General features: G+C 43.6%; 2 protein-coding genes across 3 annotated transcripts in view; both read right to left on the bottom strand.

Annotated features, from left to right (window-relative positions):
• The window catches only part of MOGAT1 (monoacylglycerol O-acyltransferase 1), a 34,559-nt gene extending 16,973 nt beyond the window's left edge, over window positions 1-17,586 (bottom strand). For both annotated transcript variants that reach the window (XM_061386386.1, XM_061386397.1), the window contains exons 1-3: window positions 17,343-17,586; window positions 5,089-5,267; window positions 4,320-4,524 (exon numbers count right to left, since the gene is read on the bottom strand). In XM_061386386.1, coding sequence (XP_061242370.1) covers window positions 4,320-4,524; window positions 5,089-5,267; window positions 17,343-17,436 — 478 coding nt within the window. In that variant the 5' untranslated portion in view covers window positions 17,437-17,586. The remainder of the gene's footprint in view (window positions 1-4,319; window positions 4,525-5,088; window positions 5,268-17,342) is intronic.
• A 1,471-nt stretch (window positions 17,587-19,057) lies between these two features.
• Window positions 19,058-21,029, bottom strand: LOC133229686 (glycerol kinase-like). Its single transcript, XM_061386375.1, has one exon. The coding sequence runs from the start codon at window positions 20,970-20,972 to the stop codon at window positions 19,311-19,313; it is 1,662 nt and encodes a 553-aa protein (XP_061242359.1). The 5' UTR covers window positions 20,973-21,029; the 3' UTR covers window positions 19,058-19,310.
• Window positions 21,030-21,590: the final 561 nt, after the last annotated feature.

Here is a 21,590-nt window from a genome sequence, read left to right as displayed (position 1 = left end):
CAGGGCTGTTAGGGACTAAAGGTTTATATTCTTCCAAAATTCATATGTTGAAACTCTAATCCCTAATAGGATGGTATTAAGAGGTGGGGCCTTTGGGAGATAATTAGTGCACATGAGTGGAGGCCTCCTGAATGGGATTAATGTTTTTTTAATATTTATTTATATGTTCTAATTAATTAATGTGGCTGCTTGGGGTCTTAGTCGCAGCACTCAGATCTTCAGTTGTGGTATGAGAACTCTTAGATGCAGCATGCAGGATCTTGTTCCCTGACCAGGGATCAAACCCAGGCCCCCTGCATTGGGAGCATGGAGTCTTAGCCACTGGACCACCAGAGAAGTCCCAGGATGAATGTTCTGACAGGAAGAGGACAAACCTAGTTTGTTCTCTCTTTCCACCACGTGAAGATACAACAAGATGGCCATCTGCAAACCAGCACGTGAGCCATCACCAGACATCAGATCGTCCCAGCCTTCAGACTGCAAGAAATAAATTTCTAGTGTTCAAGCTATCCAGTCTACAGTGTTCTCTTATAGCGGCTGATGTCTTTAACCTCATCTCTCCACAAGGATTCAACCACCACTCACGTGTGCTGAGTTAGCCCAAACCCATCTCCAGGGAGTTTTACTCCGGAGGCTCCAGGCCTACACCTGCTGTTGCTCAAAGGACATCTCTACCTCAACAGCTTAGAGACACGTCAAACTCCATGCTTCCCAACCCAGTGCATGAAATTTTTCCACAAAGTTGTTTTTCTCCCAATATTATTTATCAAAGCAATTGGGACTATCATCTATCCAGTCCCCCAAGTCAGAATGTAGGTTCCTTCCATATACAGTCCCCTCTTTTCAGCCACCATGATCATTCATCACTCACTCGTTCATTCATTCATTCATTCAAAAACACTTACTGCTACAGGTTAGACACTGTGCTAGATGCTGATAAGACAGTGAAATACAATTGCTGCCCTCATGGGCTGAATCAGTCACTAAATATTGTTGCACTGTGTGTGTGCCCAGTCATGTCCAACTCTTTGCAACCCCTTGGACTGTAGCCCACCAGGCTCCTCCAGGCAAGAATCCTGGAGTGGGGTGCCATTTCCTCCTCCAGGGTATCTTCTCGAGCTAGAGATTGAACCTGCATCTCTTGAGTCTCCTGCATCAGCAGGTGAATTCTCTACCACTGAGCCACCTGGGAACCCCAAGTTTTGTAGACTCTATCAACTATTTTTCATATCGATTCCTTGTTCTCTAGTTCCACTACCACAGCCACTGTGCCAGTTTAGCCCTTATCACCTGTCCCTTGATGACTGAAATAGGCCTTTTCATGTTCATAGTCTCCAGGCTCATCTCTACCTTATTTCCAAGCTGCTGCCTACATGACTTACTGTGCAAAATCCTATCAGGTCCCTACTTTGCTCAAAATCCCTCACCTCATGGCTAACCTACAAGAAAAAAAATCTAAAGTGTATATATTATAGATAAAGCTGCTATGATCTGATCTCAACTGCCTGCTCAGCCTTAATGAGTAGACATAAAGAAACATGAACCACATCGTGTACTCTAGCCAACATCTGCTGAGTACAGATTTACCAAAATGCACCCAGAGGAATAGCATGGACATGGAACTTGCAAAGACTTATAGCCACAGAAATCTTGGTAAGAGTGAAAGACCATCAGCAGAGGATTTCTGAAATGCAATGGGTTACTTAGGGCTTCCTAAGGTAGAGAACCTCAGTGGTAAAGAATCCACCTGCCAATGCTGGAGACATGGGTTCAATTCCTGGGTTGGGAAGATCCCCTGGAGAAGGAAATGGCAACCCACTCCAGTATTCTTGCCTGGAGAGTCCCATGGACAGAGGAGCCTAGCATGCTGCAGTCTATAGGGTCGCAAAGAGTTGAACACAACTTAGCGACCAAACAACAACAATGGGTTCCTTACTAAGTGAGGTCTGGGGCACATGGCTGTCTGTCTTTCCCCACCAAAGAGGCAGTCACCAAGGCAGGTGCAGAGTAGAGAGGCAGCTTTGGACCAGGGGCAGTTCTAGGAGGCCAGTTCTATGAAGGGATGAGAACTCCCTAAACTTAGAGACAAGGACAGTCCAAACTTCCCCTGGCTACAAGTTTGGAAGTTTTTATTTAGCTTTAGGAGATTTCAGGTGACAGCAACAGGGAAGATCTCATGATGTCATAAGCCAGGGACAGTAGACCGGCTTCATCTCAAATGCCAGTTCTAGAAAGCAACAGTGGCTCCTCGTGGACAAAGACCCTATCCTTGGTTATTTGTGGTTGACATGGCCTTCAAGAGGGTATACCTTCATCTCTCCTGCCACAAATTTGCCACACCTGCTTCCAATTATACTACCCAAACTCACCTGTGGCTATACTTCGACTCAGCAAACAGTATAATGTAAATGGGGCTTGCCTACTGGCTCAGATGGTAAAGAATCTGCCTGCAATGCAGGAGATCTGGGTTTGATCCCTGGGTCAGGATCCCCTGAAAAAGGGAAAGGCTATCCACTCCAGTATTCTTGCCTGGGAAATCCCATGGACAGAGGAGTTTGGCAGGCCACAGTCCATGGGGTCACGACTGAGTGACTAACACACACACATAATGTAAATATATTTCTGTGATTTTTTGAAATTAAAAAAAAAAAAAAACTTTTCCTTTTAACTTTCTTCCTTTTATAAAACTCTAACCCAGCATCTGCAAAAGAGGAAAGAGAAGGGATTTTTTTTTCCCACGCTTAGTTCAGGAGATGGGGGATAGTGCGCCCTCTAGTGGCCAGATGCAGGCACAGCCTAAACTGGACACAGCCCAGGGCTATATGTGTGAAGGTCCATAAGCAGAACCTGGAAACCCAGGCAAGGATGTTCAGTGATTTCCAACAAGCTATCTAATGACAACAGAGAGTTGAGAAATTAATAAGAAGTAATCAAAACCTGGGATACCATGAGCAATTCTATCTCTGAATATGCTCTGATCCTGAAATTACAATTTTCCCAAGAGATTATCCATTTTTCATTATGTCCAAGAAATGCAAAGACAATAATAATTAACCTACACAATGATCATAAACATAAAGCTCTTTGTAGTTACTATAGCTCACGCTTAGTAAATTGGTCAAGTTGGAAAAACCAAGTAAATTGAGCCTCTTAAGTTGAAATAAGAGCTATTAACACAATCTCAGACTTCTGAGACACACTCATATAATATCTTTACAGAATTTTTACTGAATTTTATTCTCAGAATTGGGAGAATTATGGTTTCTCTAATCTGAAAGTCTTCCACTAATTCAGAGTAGCAGAGTAAAATTTCTGAGTCAAGTTGTGCTTAATCTGGGAGGAAAAAGACAGCAGATTCAGTGTGGCCATTATTCCAAGACACATTGGAGGGCATTTTCAATTTCTAGTATTCATAAAAGCAGACATAGCACCTCTCCAAAGGTACCATTTACTACTTATTTGCTCCAAGCATGATTCTTTCTTTCTCATCTGGATACACAAAATGCATTCATTAATTTATGCTTTCATTAAATTAACATCTATTAGACATTCCTAAATCCCAGGTACTATGCTATATATTATGCTAGTTACTTGGTGAATTATGGGAAAAAAAAATACACAGTCTTGTGGCTCAGACAGTAAAGAATCTGCCTGCAGTACAGGAGACCCAGCTTCGATCCCTGGGTCAGGAAGATCCCCTGGAGAAGGAAATAAGGAAATGGCAACCCACTCCAGTATTCTTGCCTGGAGAATCCCATGGACAGAGGAGCCTGGCGGACTACAGTCCATGGGGTTGCAAAGAATTGGGCACGACTAGGCGACTAACACTTCCACTTTCTTTCTGTCTTCCTGGTGTTTCCAGTCCGGTGGGGGAAAGCAAGAACCATCCAAACAGCATATGAAGTGTGAGACAGGGATAAAGACAGAGTTGTACTCTGCTGCTGCTGCTGCTAAGTCGCTTCAGTCGTGTCCAACTCTGTGCGACCCCATAGACAGCAGCCCACCAGGCTCCCCTTCCCTGGGATTCTCCAGGCAAGAACACTGGAGTGGGTTGCCATTTCCTTCTCCAACGCATGAAAGTGAAAAGTGAAAGTGAAGTCGCTCAGTTGTGTCCGACTCTTAGCGACCCCATGGACTGCAGCCTATCGGGCTCCTCCGTCCATGGGATTTTCCAGCCAAGAGTACAGGAGTGGGTTGCCATTGCCTTCTCCGAGAGTTGTACTCTAAGAAACCATAAACCTGGTTGGCTTGAGAGAGAACATTTTGTGTGGTCCTGCCACTCCAGAACACTGTGGAAACAGTGATCTGCTTTCACTTACCACTGCTCATCAGATATTCCCGGAAGAGCGGACACCGGAACCAATATGGCAGCACGTGAAGATAGGAGGTAAAGCCGGGAAACAGCTCCTTGAAGGCGGAATAATTTGTACAGAAGTTTCCAAAGGCTCCAACCACAAGCACTCCATGGGGGTGAAACCCAAATATGTAGTTGTGACTCGGATCCAAATCCCAGGTTTTGATGAGCTACAGTGCATTTATGTTGACATAAAAAAATAAAATGTTGCCCGATTAGTTTCCAATAAGAAACAAAAGGATGCAGTTCTACATTCAAGAGGAAATGGGAAACTTGACTCGTTTTAGTTTCCTGGGACAGTGTGTGTTTGTTTCTCAGTCATGTCGGACTCTTTGCGACCCTACTGATTGCCCGCCAGGCTCCTCCATCCATGCAAGAATACTGGAGTGGTTTGCCATTCCCTTCTTCAAGGGATCTAGGGATGAACCCAAGTCTCTCCTGATCTAGGGATGAACCCAGATCTCTCCCATTGCAGGCAGTTTCTTCACCATCTCACCCACCAGGGAAGCCCTCCCTGGGGTAGAGCTGTATTCACATTTTTCAACTGTGTCCTGAGCCCTTCACACACAGCCTGCTAAATGTTGTCAATTTAGCTTAGACTCCATTTAGTAACTTGGGCTGAATTTCAGGCTCTCTTCCTCTAAAAAGGGAAAAGCTTGAAAAATATGTGATAAAAACACATTTGCATTTTTTTCTCAGCTCAAAACCATACTATGTAAAATAATTCTACTCACATGAATTGGAAAATAGTCCTTAAAGTACCTCCAAATGGCCCAGTTTCTGACCCATTCAGATCTTCTGCCTCCTTGCTCTGGGGTTTGCCAGTCAAAGTAAAGCCATGTCAAGTAAGGAAGGTAGAGGAACCAGTAGTTGTGTATGATCAGGAACACGATAATTCCGAGGCATACCTGTGCTGTAAGAAAAGGGAAGACCTCAGAAATTGGGGTCTGTTAGAATCTTCCCGCTGTACATACAATCACTGGGTCAAGGTGTTGTTGTTCAGTTGCTGAGTTGTATCCGACTCTTTGCGACCCCATGGACTGCAGCATGCCAGACTCCTCTGTCCTCCACTATCTCCCAGAGTTTGTTCAAATTCATGTCCATGAGTCAGTGATGCAATCTAACCATCTCATCCTCTGTTGCCCCCTTCTCCTCCTGCCCTCAATCTTTCCCAGCATCAGGGTCTTTTCCAATGAGTTGGTTCTTTGCATTAGGTGGCCCAAGGTAGGAGGACCTAATATTTTCCAAGTATGTTTAACTGAGCCTCAGTTCAACTGAGATAATATAACAAGACAGCAATGTATAGTATGACTTAACATTTCTTGGATGTATAGTATATGGCAACTTCTGTATTGTGGGCTTCACCAAAATATTTTTAAGTTTAATCCTCATATAGCCACAACATCACAGAAGCAGCCGGAACATTCCTAATGTAATTTTTTCCTTTTTTTCCTGGGCTTCAATTTCTTGATTTTGTTTTTTAAAAGTCTAGAAAGTAATTTTTCACAAAAGGGTATAATTTAGAAATGAGATACATGTTTTAGCTGTTTATTTTCACATATAGCTGTTTAACAACGTTGTCTTTGTTTCAGGTGTACAGCAAAGTGATTCAGTCATATGTATCCGTGTCTGCATGCTTGCGCGTGCCTGCTAAGCTGCTTCAGTCGTGTCCTATGGACCACAGCCCACCAGGCTCCTCTGTCCATGCAATTCTCCAGAATATTGGAGTGGGTTACCACTTCCTCCTTCAGGGGATCTTCCCAACCCAAGGATCGAACCCTCATCTCTTACATCTCCCACACTGGCAGGCAGGTTCTTTGCCACTAGCACCACCTAGGAAGCCCAATACTTGTGTCTATTCTTTTTCAAATGTTTTTCCTTTTTAGGTTATTACATAACATTGAGCTAATGTACTTTTTACAGTAGGAAAAATTGCAGCTTAAGGAGTTTGAGTGAATTGCTCAAGACACACGAATTGTAAGTGGCTGACCCGTCTAAATTCAAGGTCCATTGTCAAAGCCCATGACCCTACCCCACCGCCCCACTGCACCCCCAATGTGGAGGAACTGTCATTGACAAGACAGATGCAGAAGAGTTCCTACTACAAGTGTTCACCTTGATTGAGCAGTTATTCATCATATGCCCATGTAAAGGGCACATTTCACTGAGAAACTTCATTTTCAGGAACTCTATTGCCAGAGATAGAAATAAAAGAGAAGAAACTCTGTGCCTTAGCTCACCTACTTCTTGCAACATTTCACGGCAGAGCAATTCTAATTATTTGTGCGCCTAATGACGTAGACTCAAATAGATGCAGCAGGAACTGATAAAACTTGACCTGGGCAATAGGGACAAGAATATTTGCCTTTAAGTAATACATTAAGCTAAGCTACACATTTTCTTCTTATGTCAATGCTGTGTCAATGCGTGCAAAGTCGCTTCAGCCATATCTGACTCTTTGTGACCCCATGGACTGTAGCCCACCAGGCTCCTCTGTCCATGAAATTATCCAGGCAAGAATACTGGAGTGGGTTTCCATGCCCTCCTCCAGGGGATCTTCCTGACCCAGGGATTGAACCTGTGTCTCTTACGTCTCCTGCATTCAGCTGCATTGGCAGGCGCTACCACTAGCGCCAGCTGGGGAGCCCACGTGTCTATGCTCTGTGTCAGATTTTTTTTTAAATTATAAAAACAAAAAGATATCAATGGGGAAGAGCACAGAGACTTAAAGCCTGGCACAGAGTAAATGCTCAAAAAATGCCAGCCATTACTACTACTCTAAGGAGTAGCATTGCCTCTTTCTTCTTTATTTTGTGCTGAGTCACTAATCTCAGGCTGACTTTATCTCCCAGCTCCTGTCCATTCTCAACTTTGTCCCAGTGGTTGGGATGCCACACCTGCACTGCCACAGTGTGACCAAAAAATTTTTAATAAACAAAAGGATAACAATAAGAATAATAAAAGAACAATGATGGTGAGAGCAGCTGTTTTGCCCCTTTCCTATTCGCCCAGTTCTGTTCCCTTCTAACCTTAAAAGAACCTAATTATAGGAATGAGATCACTAAGCCATTGAAACTAACTCTGGACTTAGGCTCTCCTGAATGCACACCATGCTTTGCCTCACCTGTTGATCCTTTCCCTAGATAAAAAGAAGTGGAAATGAAGAATTATACAGTTAACAAAATAACTAGCTCTCTACCCCCAAGCAATACTGCAGGCAGATCATACAGGCAAGATAATATCTGAAGAGTCAGCCAGCCTGTCCTCATGGAGAATGATGTAGAACTCAACCTCCTGCCTGGATGATTCACTGGGATGCTTCCCCTTCCCACATTTCCCCTTTTAAAAATCATCATGACTGAGCACAATCTTCAGAGCTGGTCTCTGGACACGAATCCACCTTCTCCCAGGTGGCTGGCTTTCCTTATGAAAGAATCTTTCCTTTCTACTGACACTTGTCTCTTGAATTATTGGCTTACCAGCTGAACCCAGGTTTGGTAAAAGTGGCATATACGAAAATTCCAAATAAATGTTAGTTATCAGCCACCATTAACTGTTTGAGACCTTTATAAATACCAGTTTCATATGGCTCAACCCAGTTTTTTATTTATTTCCCAGTGCTTATATTACCTTGACAAAAATTGTAAAAACAGGTAAATAAAAGGAAAGGAATATGACAAAACATTTACAATAGGTATCTCTGGGTGAGAAAATGGACTTTCTCTAGTCTCTCCTAAAAGTTCTTCTTTGGTTTCTAATTTTTCTAATAACTAGCATGAATTATCTTATAATCAAAACTTCTTTTTAAAAATTAAATAAAGTGATTCCACTAAAGAGAAAAAAAAGTAAAGAAAACACTGCAGAATAAGTCTACTTATGTAAGAATATTTTCATCTTTAACATGATTTTATTAAATTACCATGAACAAATCTCATCAGAAAAACACTGTGAAAACTTGTGGAAGTTTATTTATTTGCATTAAATAGTGACCAGTGATCAATATTAAGAAATTATTAAAAATATTTAACTTGTATGTGTATCATTTCCACTTGTATTTAAGAAGTTTTCATTTGTCCCCATAAAAACTATTTCTATACTTATTTTAGCCATTAACATAGTATAAAGAAAGGAGAGAATTCAGAGGCAAGCAAATCCTTTAGCACATCACATTCTTTTCTTTTTTATTCCTGAGGCATTGTGTTTTAAAACATCAATCAGTGCCATCTGCTGAGTATAAGACTGCAATTTTAACATTCCTCTAATTTTTAAAATGCTTGCTTTAAAAAAACTTCACTTCCAGAGATTCTTAGGATGACGATGATGCTAAAACACAAATCTAAGAACCCCTCGAAGAATTTTGCAGCCTAGTATTCCTCATATGTGGGTCTGCTCCATACTGCCTTTTAAAAGTATTGACTTACAAGGATTCACACTTTTCTTGGTTAAAGATGAATTCATTATTGGAACTGTTTCTTTGCCTAATGAAGTCAAATTATAACAAGGATTGAGTTGAAACCAGTCCCGTTTTCATACTATTTCAGAAAGCTTTACAAGCTGAAGGACAAAAGAAACATAAATAATTTGTAAAGCTACAAACTAAAAAGCACAAAGATAATCCATGATAGAAGAGGCATATAGTGTTCATGCAAGTCCAAGAATCTAGTACAAAGCACTAGAGTGAACATTAAAACGTGCTACCTCAAAATCTTCCAGATTAAGGGAGACTAAAACGATGTAATTTAATACACGTAGATTCCTTTGCTATAAAGGACATTAGTGGGGCAACTGGTGAAACATGAATAGGGCCCCTGGATTAGGTCATAGTTCAGTTCAGTTCAGTCGCTCAGTCGTGTCCGACTCATTGAGACCCCATGGACTGCAGCACGCCAGGCCTCCCTGTCCATCACCAACTCCTGGAGTTGACTCAAACTCATGTCCATTGAGTTGGTGATGCCATCCTACCATCTCATCCTCTGTCGTCCCCTTCTCTTCCCACCTTCAATCTTTCCCAGCATCAGGGTCATTTCAAATGAGTCAGTCAGGTCATAGTACAACATCTTTGGATTTGGACACAATCACAGAAAACTAATCAATCTGATCACATGGATCACAGTCTTATCTAATTCAGTGAAACTATGAGCCATGCTATGTAGGGCCCCCAAGACAGATGGGTCATGGTGGAGCGTTCTGACAAAACGTGGTCCACTGGAGAAGGGAATGGCAAACCACTTCAGCATTCTTGCCTTGAGAACCCCATGAACAGTATGAAGAGGCAAAAAGATGGGACACTGAAATATGAACTCCCCAGGTTGGTAGGTGCCCAATATGCTACTAGAGAAGAGTGGAGAAATAACTTCAGAAAGAATGAAGAGGCTGAGCCAAAGCAGAAACAATGCACAGTTGTGGGTGTAACTGGTGATGAAAATAAAGTCTGATGCTGTAAAGAACAATATTGCACAGGAACCTGGAATGTTAGGTCCATGAATCAAAGTAAATTAGCAGTGGTCAAACAGGAGATGGCGAGTGTGAACATTGACATTTTAGGAATCAGTGAGCTAAAATGGACCCAAATGGGTGAATTTAATTCAGATGACAATTATATCTACTACTGTGGGCAAGAATCCCTTAGAAGAAATGGAGTAGCCATCATAGTAAACAAAAGAGTCTGCAGTACTTGGGTGCAATCTCAAAAATGACAGAATGATCTCAGTCCATATAAAGGCAAACCATTCAATATCACAGTAATCCAAGTCTATACTCCAACCACTAATGCCAAAGATGCTGAAGTTAAGTGGTTCTATGAAGACCTACAACTAACTAACACCAAAAAAAGATGTCTTTTCATCATAGGGGACTGGAATGCAAAAGCAGGAAGTCAAGAGATATACCTGGATTAACAGGCAAGTTTGGCCTTGGAGTACAAAATGAAGCAGGACAAAGGCTAACAGAATTTTGCCAAGAGAACACACTGGTCATAGCAAACACCCTCTTCTAACAACACAAGAGAAGACTCTACACATGGACATCACCAGATGGTCAATACTGAAATCAGACTGATTATATTCTTTGCAGCCAAAGATGAGAAGCTCTATACAGTCAGCAAAAACAAGACCAGGAGCTGACTGTGGCTCAGATCACGAACTTCTTATTGCCAAATTCAGACTTAAATTGAAGAAAGTAGGGAAAACCACTAGACCATTCAGTTTAGCTCAGTTCAGTCACCCAGATGCTTTGCAACCCCATGAACCGCAGTACGCCAGGCCTCCCTGTCCATCACCAACTGCCAGAGTCTACCCAGACCCATATCCACTGAGTCGGTGATGCCATCCAACCATCTCATCCTCTATCTTCCCCTTCTCCTCCTGCCCTTAATCTTCCCCAGCATCAGGGTCTTTTCAAATGAGTCAGCTCTTTGCATTAGGTGGCCAAGGTACTGGAGTTTCAGCTTCAACATCAGTCCTTCCAATGAACACTCAGGACTGATTTCCTTTAGGATGGACTGGTTGGATCTCCTTGCAGTCCAAGGGACTCTCAGTCTTCTCCAACACCACAGTTCAAAAGCATCAATTCTTTGGTGCTCAGCTTTCTTTATACTTCAACTCTCACATCCATACATGACTACTGGAAAAACCATAGCCTTGACTAGATGGGCCTTTGTTGACAAAGTAATGTCTCTGCTTTACAGTAGAAGTGACAAATAGATTCAAGGGACTAGATCTGATAGAGTGCCTGAAGAACTATAGATGGAGGTTTGTGACATTGTACAGGAGGCAGTGATCAAGTCCACACCCAAGAAAAAGAAATGCAGAAAGGCAAAATGGTTGTCTGAGGAGGCCTTAGAAATAACTATGAAAAGAAGAGAAGCGAAAAGCAAAGGATAAAAGGAAAGATATATCCATTTGAATGCAGAGTTCCAAAGAATAGCAAGGAGGGATAAGAAAGCCTTCCTCAGTGATCAGTGCAAAGAAATAGAGGAAAACAACATAATGGGAAAGACTAGAGATGTCTTCAAGAAAATTAGAGATATCAAGGGAATATTTCATGCAAAGATGGGCTTGATAAAGGACAGAAATGGTATGGACCTAATAGAAGAAGAAGATATTAAGAAGAGGTGGCAAGAATACACAGAAGAACTGTACAAAAAAGATCTTCACGACTCAGATAACCACGATGGAATGATCACTTACCTAGAGCCATACATCCTGGAATGCAAAGTCACGTGGACCTTAGGAAGCATCGTTACAAAGCTAGTGGAGGTGATGAAATTCCAGTTGAGCTCTTTCAAATCCTAAAAGATGATGCTGTGAAAGTGCTGCACTCAATATGCCAGCAAATTCGGAAAACTCAGCAGTGGCCACAGGACTGGAAAGGGTCAGTTTTCATTCCAATCCCAAAGAAAGGCAATGCCAAAGAATGCTCAAACTACCACACAATTGCACTCATCTCACACACTATCAAAGTAATGCTCAAAATTTTCCAAGCCAGGCTTCAACAGTACGTGAACCGATAACTTCCAGATGTTCAAGTTGGATTTAAAAAGGCAGAGGAACCCGAGATCAAATTGACAACATCTGTTGGCTCATCAAAAAAGCAAGAGAGTTCCATAAAAACATCCACTTCTGCTTTACTGACTATGCCAAAGCCTTTGACTGTGTGGATCACAACAAACTATGGAAAATTCTTCAAGAGATGGGAATACCAGACTACCTGACCTGCCTCCTGAGAAATCTGTATACAGGTCAAGAGCCAACAGTTAGAACTAGACATGGAACAACAGACTGATTCCAAATCAGGAAAGGAGTATGTCAAGGCTGTATATTGTCACTGTACTTATTTAACTTATATGCACAGCACATCATGAGAAATGCTGAACTGGATGAAGCACAATTGGGAATCAAGATTCCTGGGAGAAATATCAATGACCTCAGATATGCAGATGACATGATACTTATGGCAGAAAGCAAAGAAGAACTAAAGAGCCTCTTGATGAAAGTGTAAGAGGAGAGTAAAAAAGTTGGCTTAAAACTCATCATTCAGAAAACAAAGATCATGGCTTCTGGTCCCATCACTTCATGGCAAATAGATGGGGAAACAGTGGAAACAGTGGCTGACTTTATTTTTAGGGGTTCCAAAATTACTGTAGATAGTGACTGCAGACATGAAATTAAAAGATGCTTGCTCCTTTGAAGAAAACCTATGACCAACTTAGACAGCATATTAAAAAGCAGAGACATTACTTTGTCAACAAAGGTCCATCTAGTCAAGGCTATGGTTTTTCTAGTGGTCATGTATGTATGTGAGAGTTGGCCTATAAAGAAAGCTGAGCACCGAAGAATTGATGCTTTTGAACTGTGGTGTTGGAGAAGACTCTTGAGAGTCCCTTGGACACAAGGAGATCCAACCAGTCCATCCTGAAGGAAGTTGGTCCTGAATATTCATTGGAAGGACTGATGCTGAAGCTGATACTCCAATACTTTGGCCACCTGATGTGAAGAACTGACTCACTGGAAAAGACCCTGATGCTGGGAAAGACTGAAGGCAGGAGGGGAAGGGAACAACAGAGGATGAGATGTTGGATGGCATCACCAACTCAATGGACATAAGTTTGAGTAAACTCTGGGAGTTGACAATGAACAGGGAGGCCTGGCATGCCGCAGTCCACGGGGTCTCAAACAGTCTGACACAAATGAGCAAATGAACTGTGGAGTAACAGAAATTAAAAACAAAAATAAACAAATGGGACCTAATTAAACTTAGAAGCTGTTTCACAGCAAAGGAAACTATAAACAAAGGGAAAAGACAACCCTCAGAATGGGAGAAAATAATAGCAAATGAAACAACTGACAAAGGATTAACTTTCAAAATATACAAGTAGCTCATGCAGCTCAATACCAGAAAAACAAACAACCTGGTCAAAAAGTGAGTAGAAGACTTAAACACATGCTTCTCCAAAGACGACAGTTCAGTTCACGCTCAGTCGTGTCCGACTCTTTGCGACCCCATGGACTGCAGCACACCAGGCCTCCCTGTCCAAAGAAGACAGATAGCTTAATATGGAAAGATGTTCAATATCTCTCATTAGAAAAATGGAAATCAAAACTAGAAATCAAAAGTTCTGGGGATGTAATGTATAGCATAGTGACTATAGTTAATAATATTGTATATCTGAAAGTTGCTAAGAGTAAATCTTAAAGGTCTCATCATAAGAGAATAAAATTGTAACTGTGTGGTGACGGACTTTAACTGAACTTGTGGAAATCATTTTGCAACAGAGAAATCAAATCATTACGTTGTATACCTAAAACTAATACAATGTTGTAAGATTGAAAAACAAGCACTTAACATTTATCTCAAGGAAAGAGTATTTGATTTCATGACTAAATGAAACAATTTGCTATTTTAAAAAATATATTTCAAGTGCTATTGGTAATAGTTTAAACCCATTTCCTGATGGTGGAAAGAAAAATGCATTCCAAGATCTTCATTTAGAGATTTTAAAAGACATAGTTAATAAAATTTCTGTCACCATTGAAAGGAGATATTACAACTCTTTAAAATAATTAAAATTGAAAGAAATAAGTGTTTATCCTTATCTTCCCTGTAAGAAAGGAATTGTAGGGTAAGCGATGGCCACAGATGACAGGAAAAATTATTCCTGGTGTGAATTCTAGCTAATATGTGAAGAAAGAATGAGACAATATGAAAATTACCATTTTGTAGTCCCAAATAAAAGTTAATCTAGTCAAGGATCATTAACAGAGACTAGGTGAAAGATCATTGGTCAATGGGGAACTTTTATCTGCACCCATGTCAATTACCAGCCCTCACATTACTTCTTACCTGGACCCACTGACCACTCTTAGACACTAATAATGGGACAACTGGACATTACATGGATCTGACATAATGTGACATGAGCACCCAGCAACACCTTGGAATAGGACTGGCAAAAACACTTCACCTAAATCTCATCAAGGTTTTAGCTCCAACTTCCCTTTTAGAAGAAATACAGAGACTGATGCTGAAGCTACAATACTTTGGCCACCTGATGTGAAGAGCTGATTCATTGGAAAAGATCCTGATGATGGGATTGAAGGCAGGAGGAGAAGGAGATGACAGAGGATGAAATGGTTGGATGGCATCACAGACTCAATGGACATGGGTTTGAGCAAACTCTGGGAGATGGTTAAGTTTAGGGAAGCCTGGCAGGCTGCAATCCATGGGGTTGAAAACAGTTGGACACAACTAAGCAACTGAACAACAATAGATAATTGAGGAACAAGTTAGCCCTCCAAAATAGCAGAGGAATCCTGAAGGTATCTTGCAGAACAGATAACCTGGCTCCTTGGAGGTATAGTAATTGTTGAAGGTCACAAGGTGAGTGGTAGAGCTCCACATACCACATGTGAGTGGATTGGACATGGCCCACCACTCCTAATTTGAGTCAGACTACAGTGGCTTGACAGACTATTTTTTTTTTTAACTTTTTATTTTGTATTGGGGTAGCTGATTAACAATGTTGTGAGTTTCAGGTGAACAGCGAAGGGACTTCGCCATATACACACTTGTATCCATTCTCCCCCAAACTCCCCATCCAGGCTGTCACATAACACTGAGCAGAGTTCCTTCCATGTGCTATACAGTAGGACCTTGTTGCTTGTCCATTTTAAACATAGCAGTGTGTACATGTCCACCCCAAACTCCCTAATTATGCTTTCGCCCTATGGTTCCATCTTCACCCAGCCCCTCCCCATAACCAAGTAACCAAACCATAAGCCTCCCTTCTCCATTTTCCCTCCCTTCTCCACTTGATAGGTTTCTAGAGATTTGGTCATCGTCTTTCCTACAGCAAGGGACACACAACTACAAATAGAGATTCCTCTTATAAATGTGAATATTACTTACAAAAGGGTAACTCCTGCTGGGTTTTCAGAGTTTTTTGTTTTGTCTGTTTTGTTTGGTGCTTTTTAGAAAATAACCAGCTTCAAATAATTAATAAACCAAAGAAACATATTTTAGAGTGACAAATTCTGCTTACCTATGGATGGCAATACAGACCTTTCTCAAGTAGCCACAGACATACACAGATACAAGCATCAGCAAGGGCCATGGAAGGAAAAGACAGCAGGCTATCAGAGATGTGCTGACTGGTGAGTGAGGTCAGTCTCCAGGTTCAAGACATTAAACTGGACAGCAGAATGGTTAAAGCAGGAAGTCTGGGTAGAGTATTCAGGTTTGCCCCCAGCTCCTCCACCACCTACTAACCCGTGAAAAATTCACTCGACCTCTTGGTTCCTTCATCTGTACAATGAGTGCAAGAAGGCACAGTCCTTACCTCAAAGGGCTGTGGTGAAGATTACATGGTTAACAGCGTATGGTGATTAGCACTGTAGAGGTAGGCGGCACGTGCCCATTTGTAGTTGGCAGAGAGCACCTGGCACACCCCAAGGCCTTGATAAGTGTAGCTATTATCTCAATGGTACTTTGACCAAGAGCAAAACAAAATATAATGCTGTCCCAACAGTCTGGCCTAGGAGGACTTAATGAGCTAAGGCTTTCAATTTCCTCTTTTAGTAAACTCAAGCTGCACTTGGGAGAATTTATTAAAAAAAAAAAAAAATCCCCATGGGCAGGTTCCATTCTGAAATAAATGAATTCAAAATTCTTAGGGAGAGACTATGGGCATCCTATTTTTTAAAGGAAGTTCTCCAGTCATTTTAATTGCAGCCTAGGTTGAGAACCATCGATCCAAGACATTCAAAATGTAAGAGGGTTCAAAACTGTAAACCTCTACAGTGCAATGAGTTATTACTGCTACTGCGGCCTCCAGTGCACAGTCCATGGTCTTCGAGCATACAAATAACTAGTCTTCTGAAGCGGCTGTGTGTGCTAGTCGCTCAGTCCTGTCTGAGCGGTTAGGTTCCCAATAATTCCTGTGCTCTCATACCAACCCCCTTTACCCTGACCCCCTGAACCCCTTTACTCCAGCAGCAGAACAAATACCCGGAGGAAAGGCGCACAGGTAAGTCCCCTGCCCCATCTAGTGACTGGCTCCTGTGTATTCCTGCTGCTGCTGCTGCTGCTAAGTCGCCTCAGTCGTGTCCGACTCTATGCGACCCCATAGACGGCAGCCCACCAGGCTCCCCCGTCCCTGGGATTCTCCAGGCAAGAACACTGGAGTGGGCTGCCATTTCCTTCTCCAATGCATGAAAGTGAAAAGTGAAAGTGAAGTCGCTCAGTTGTGTCCGACTCTTAGCGACCCCATGGATTGCAGCCTAACAGGCTCCTCCGTCCATGGGATTTTCCAAGCAAGAGTACTGGAGTGGGGTGCCATTGCCCTCTCCTGGGCTTAATTTAAGAGCCGGCTAGGACAACATTCTCCGGGGTTGAATTATTTACAGGCAGAGGCCACCCAGCCCAACTAGTGCATGGTGCATCCGCAACAAGGTACCTTTCCGCATCCCGGAAACCTTCAACACGGAGAAGCTAACCAAGATATTTGTCCTTAGGGTGGAGAGAAGGAAGGGATCAGGTTTCACATCCTTGGGCATTGAGTCCATTTCCGAACCCGTAATTCAATAAACAAGTTTGTCTACTTCGAGAGGCTTAAGTGCCATGTCTTCCAGCTCGCTTGGGTCGTGGTTCCATTTGGATGTATACATGTGTCAAAACCCATCGAGCCGTAAATCTGGGCCTTTTACTTGGGGTAAAGGTACGCCTCGATTTTTAAAAACAGCACTGGGGAAAATTAAGTCGGAAATCAGTCGTTCGCTACGAGCTTCACGTGAAAGGATGAATCAAAGAGGGGAATCCCAAATTAGTTACCCACGCCCCGTGTGATCTGACAGATTAGGCTTACAAAGGGAGTGGGGCTGGAGAGTCTAAGAACGTCCCTGGAGTTTCCGACAACGACGGTCCGGAAAGGAGCAGACGGAGCCCCAAGCACCGCGCGGTTTCGCCTGGATCTTGCGCTGCCAGGCGTCCTTACCGAACAGCAGGAAGGACAGCAACCAATGCAGCACCGCAGCCGTCTGCAGCCGCCGCGCCAGCGGGATGTTGAGTGGCGCAAACTCGACCTTCATGGCCCGGCCGTGGCGAGCGAGGGCGGCGCTGAGGGCGGTCGCCTGGGACCTCGTTGCTCCGCTGCGCCTGCAAAGTGTGAGCGGCCGCCCGGGCCAGCACCTGGCTCCCGAGCGCAGAGGAGGCAGCGACCGCCCGGGACTGGGCGCGGACTGGACTTGGTCTTGGGTGGGAGGGCCCGCCGGGGCTGAGGCTGGGGGCTACCAATCACGAGCGCCGGGGCTCGGGAGCAACTGCGGCGCCCGGAGCGCATTGGCTGACTCGCCAGGGCGCCGAAGAGAGAGCGCAACGCTGGGGCACAAGGGTCGGCAAGCGGGGTCAGCTGGCAACCTGCCCAAGCCCGGCAACTCGGGTTCCTGCAATTAGCCTAGAAACCCGGGGATCTCCACCGAACCCTGGCCGTTGTTCAGAGATCGATTACTGTGCGTCCGGCTTCAGCATCCGCCCTTAAACCCACCTCTTCCTCCTAAAGTGTCTGCAGCTGGAGAAGGGTTAGGCTCTCCCACCAGCTGGAGGTAGGAGCAAGAGTTAGCTTCTCTGGAGCTTGGTACCCATCTGTTTATTGGTCTGTGTCCCCCACACCACTCCCAAACTCTGGGGGACTCCTCAGCTTTGTGTCTCAGATTCCTACACCTATCCTGGAAACCTTTCGCTTACTCATTCATTGGACATTTATTGAATACCTATCACTTGCCGGGAGCAAATCTGGGCGCTGAGGATACATACACTAGCTCATTCATCAATTCTGCTCTCAGTACAAATTGAGATTGGAGGGTGAGGGTGGGGCGGGGAGAGAAACAAGAAAAATTAACCACACCATTGGGTGTGTAATTGCAAAGTGAAACCCTACTGTGAATGAATGAGAAGGTTCTAGGATTTAGACTGGAGGGTCAGTCTCAGAAGAAGTGACCTTGAATTTAATTATAAAGGTGAATCTAACTCAAGCAAAGGGAAGCACATGTGCAAAGGTCCTGTGGCTGAAACTAAAGTATATAAACATACTTCATTTACTTCATACATTCAAATATAATGGGAACTCAGAGAACAAGGAGATTGTAGTGAAATGATGCAAAAACAGTGGCTACGAATCAGATCCTTGCAGGCTGTGTTTAGGGTTCAAGTCTTTACCCTAAGATTTGCCACGGAAGGATTCCGTTTATGATATGCTAAATAAATGGAGTGATTCTAAATTGTGCCTCGGGCTTCCCTTGTGGCTCAGCGGTAGAGAATCTGCCTGCCAATACAGGAGACACAGGTTGGATCCCTGGGTTGGGAAGATCCCCTGGAGAAGGAAAGGGCAACCCATTCCAGTATTCTTGCCTGGGAAATCCCATGGAGAGAAGAGCCTGGTGGGCTGTAGTCCATAGGGTTGCAAAAGAGTCAGACACAACTTTGCAACTAAATAACAGATTGTGCCTCATCCTATGAGCACACACTACATTTTCTTTATAATTCTTACTGTAGAGTTGACCAACACCAAGTGGGAGGTAGCTGTCAAGTCATTGCTAGAGGGAGTTTGGAACAGGGCAAATCAACATAGTTGACTACCAATCCCCCCACCATGCCCCTTTCTCCTTCAACATTTTAATAGAAAGTTGGATAAAAACAACAACACCTGAGTAGTTCAGGGGAGTAGTTTGTGACTTTTTTTATGCAAAACTTGCTGGGATTTTTTTTTTTTTCCTAATTGAGAAATCACTTTTTTTTTTTCGGCCCCATTTTCTTTATTTCAAGCCACAGGTCTACTTGGAGGGTCATGCAGCAAGTGGCTTGTAAATAAAATCAGAGTCTATGAATAGCGTCAGCACATTAAGAGACAGAATCACTGAATTCTCTCCTTAGGTCAAGATCTTTGGGATCCAGGAGTTGGTATTATTTATGGCACACCTGAGAGGTACCTGGCTCCGATTAACATTACCATGCTACTCACTACAAAAAAGCCCAAGGGTAGACTACTGAAGATGCCAGTGTCACCATTTTGTGAAGACTTAGTGGTAGCCCAATCCATGGACTTCATTACAGCTTTCTTCCATGTGGAATAACGAATTTCGCTCTCCTTGGCGTTGATCTGAGGTTCAAACCGCTCCATCGTGACAGCTGACAAATCCTCAGGCTCGAGACTCCACACGCCGACCCCTTCTGCAGCCCCTGCTGCCATGGCAGCTCCCAAGGCAGTCGTTTCCGGCATGGAGGGCTTCACTACCGGGATATACAGAATGTCGGCTTGCAGTTGCATCAAAATTTTGTTGTTGGTCATCCCTCCGTCCACCTGCAAATGACTGAGTGGAATTCCACAGTCGCGGTTCATGGCGTCCAGAATTTCTCGGGTTTGGAAACAAACAGCCTCTAGTGCAGCAAAAGCAATATGGCATTTATTGGTGAACTGAGTGAGCCCACAGATGATCCCTCTGGCACTGGGCTCCCAATAAGGGGCATATAGGCCTGAAAAGGCTGGGACGAAATAGCAACCATAAGAGGTACCTACTTCATTAGCAAGTTTTTCAATTTCCTCTGAGGTCTTTATAATTCCAAGATTGTCCCTTAGCCAGCGAACAACAGCACCAGCTATAGCTACCGAACCTTCTAGTGCGTAATATACTGGTTTGTCTCTGCCGAGCTTGTAAGCCACTGTGGTCAGAAGGCCATGTTCAGAAAATACACACTTATGGCCTGTATTGCATAGTAAGAAACAGCCTGTCCCATACGTGTTTTTGGCTTGTCCATCCTGGAAGCACAGTTGTCCCACCAATGCAGCAGACTGGTCCCCCAGACACCCCGATATGGGCACACCTTCCAAAGACCCAGCTTTCATTAGGCCATAGATCTCAGAAGAACTCCGGATATTTGGGAGAATTTTCATTGGAACTTTAAAAAACTCACAGAGCTCTTTATCCCATTCCAAAGAGTGAATGTTGAAAAGCATCGTCCTGCTTGCATTTGTTACATCTGTACAATGGACACCTCCACGGGCTCCTCCTGTCAAGCTCCAAATAAGCCATGAATCAATGGTCCCAAAAAGCGCTCTATCTTCTTCAACTGCCTTTTGAACTTTTCTCACGTTGTCAAGAAGCCAACGAAGTTTCACTGCGCTGAAGTAAGTGCTCAGTGGAAGGCCCGTCTTGGTCTTGACAAAGTTGTTATTTACTGGAATGCTTTTACTAAGACTCTCAACGGTAGACTGGGTTCTCAGATCGAGCCACACCACAGCATTGTATAGAGGTTCTCCAGTTAATTTGTCCCAGACTACAGTGGTTTCCCTCTGGTTACTGACACCAATAGCTTTTATGTTGGAAATATCAATATTGAGCTGTCCAAGTTTCTCACACGTTTTCTCTATACACTCATACACGGACAGCAGGATTTCCTTAGGGTCTTGTTCCACCCATCCTTCTTTAGGAAACTCTTGTTTTATTTCCACTTGATGATGACTAAGTAGTTCGGCTGTTTTTGAATTGAAAACCAAAAAGCGCGTCGAGCTGGTGCCCTGGTCCACTGCTCCCACCAACGGCCCCAAAACTGCTTTCTTCGTGGCTGCCATGAAACTAGCTTCGGTCGGTGGGCGGGCGAACGCGTCCCGTTTCCCAGGTGACGGCGGTGGGGGAGGGGAGGACGGCGAGCCCAGAGGGCCAAGCGGCGCGCAGCCTCAGAACGCATTATCTGCACCAAGCTTCTCGCCCCGCCCCTTCCACTTCTAGACTTTGGACCTCCCACCACTGCTACTGGGAATGTTGAGTATACGCCGTGTCACACATTCTGCAAAGCCCTTTGCCAAACAGAGCGCATCGTAAAGCAACCCTGTGAAATTAGCTCATTTGTCAGTTAATGAAGGCCAGGGTCAAGGTCAAGCAACTAGCAGAGTGACAATTCAGCTTTGTTTACAACGTAGAGAGGAGAGTCCTCCCTTCTTCAGTTGACCCAAACGTGAAACAAGTATTTATGCAGTACCTGCTTGGCACCAGGCATAGCCCTCGGTCCTGATAACCCAAAGGTGAATTAAGACAGGGTCACTGAGACTGAGAATTCACACGCATTCATTCATTGACTATTTATGAAAAGGCGTCCAGGTGCTAAACACTAGGTGGGGGTACGGGGATGGGCTGAATAAGAGGGGGTGAATAAGAAAGATCTCTGACTTCATAGGGCTCAGAGTCTAGTG

The sequence above is a fragment of the Bos javanicus genome, chromosome 2 (assembly GCF_032452875.1).
Source record: "Bos javanicus breed banteng chromosome 2, ARS-OSU_banteng_1.0, whole genome shotgun sequence".
Taxonomy (NCBI): Eukaryota; Metazoa; Chordata; class Mammalia; order Artiodactyla; family Bovidae; genus Bos; species Bos javanicus.
This window is presented reverse-complemented; position numbering and strand designations above follow the sequence as displayed.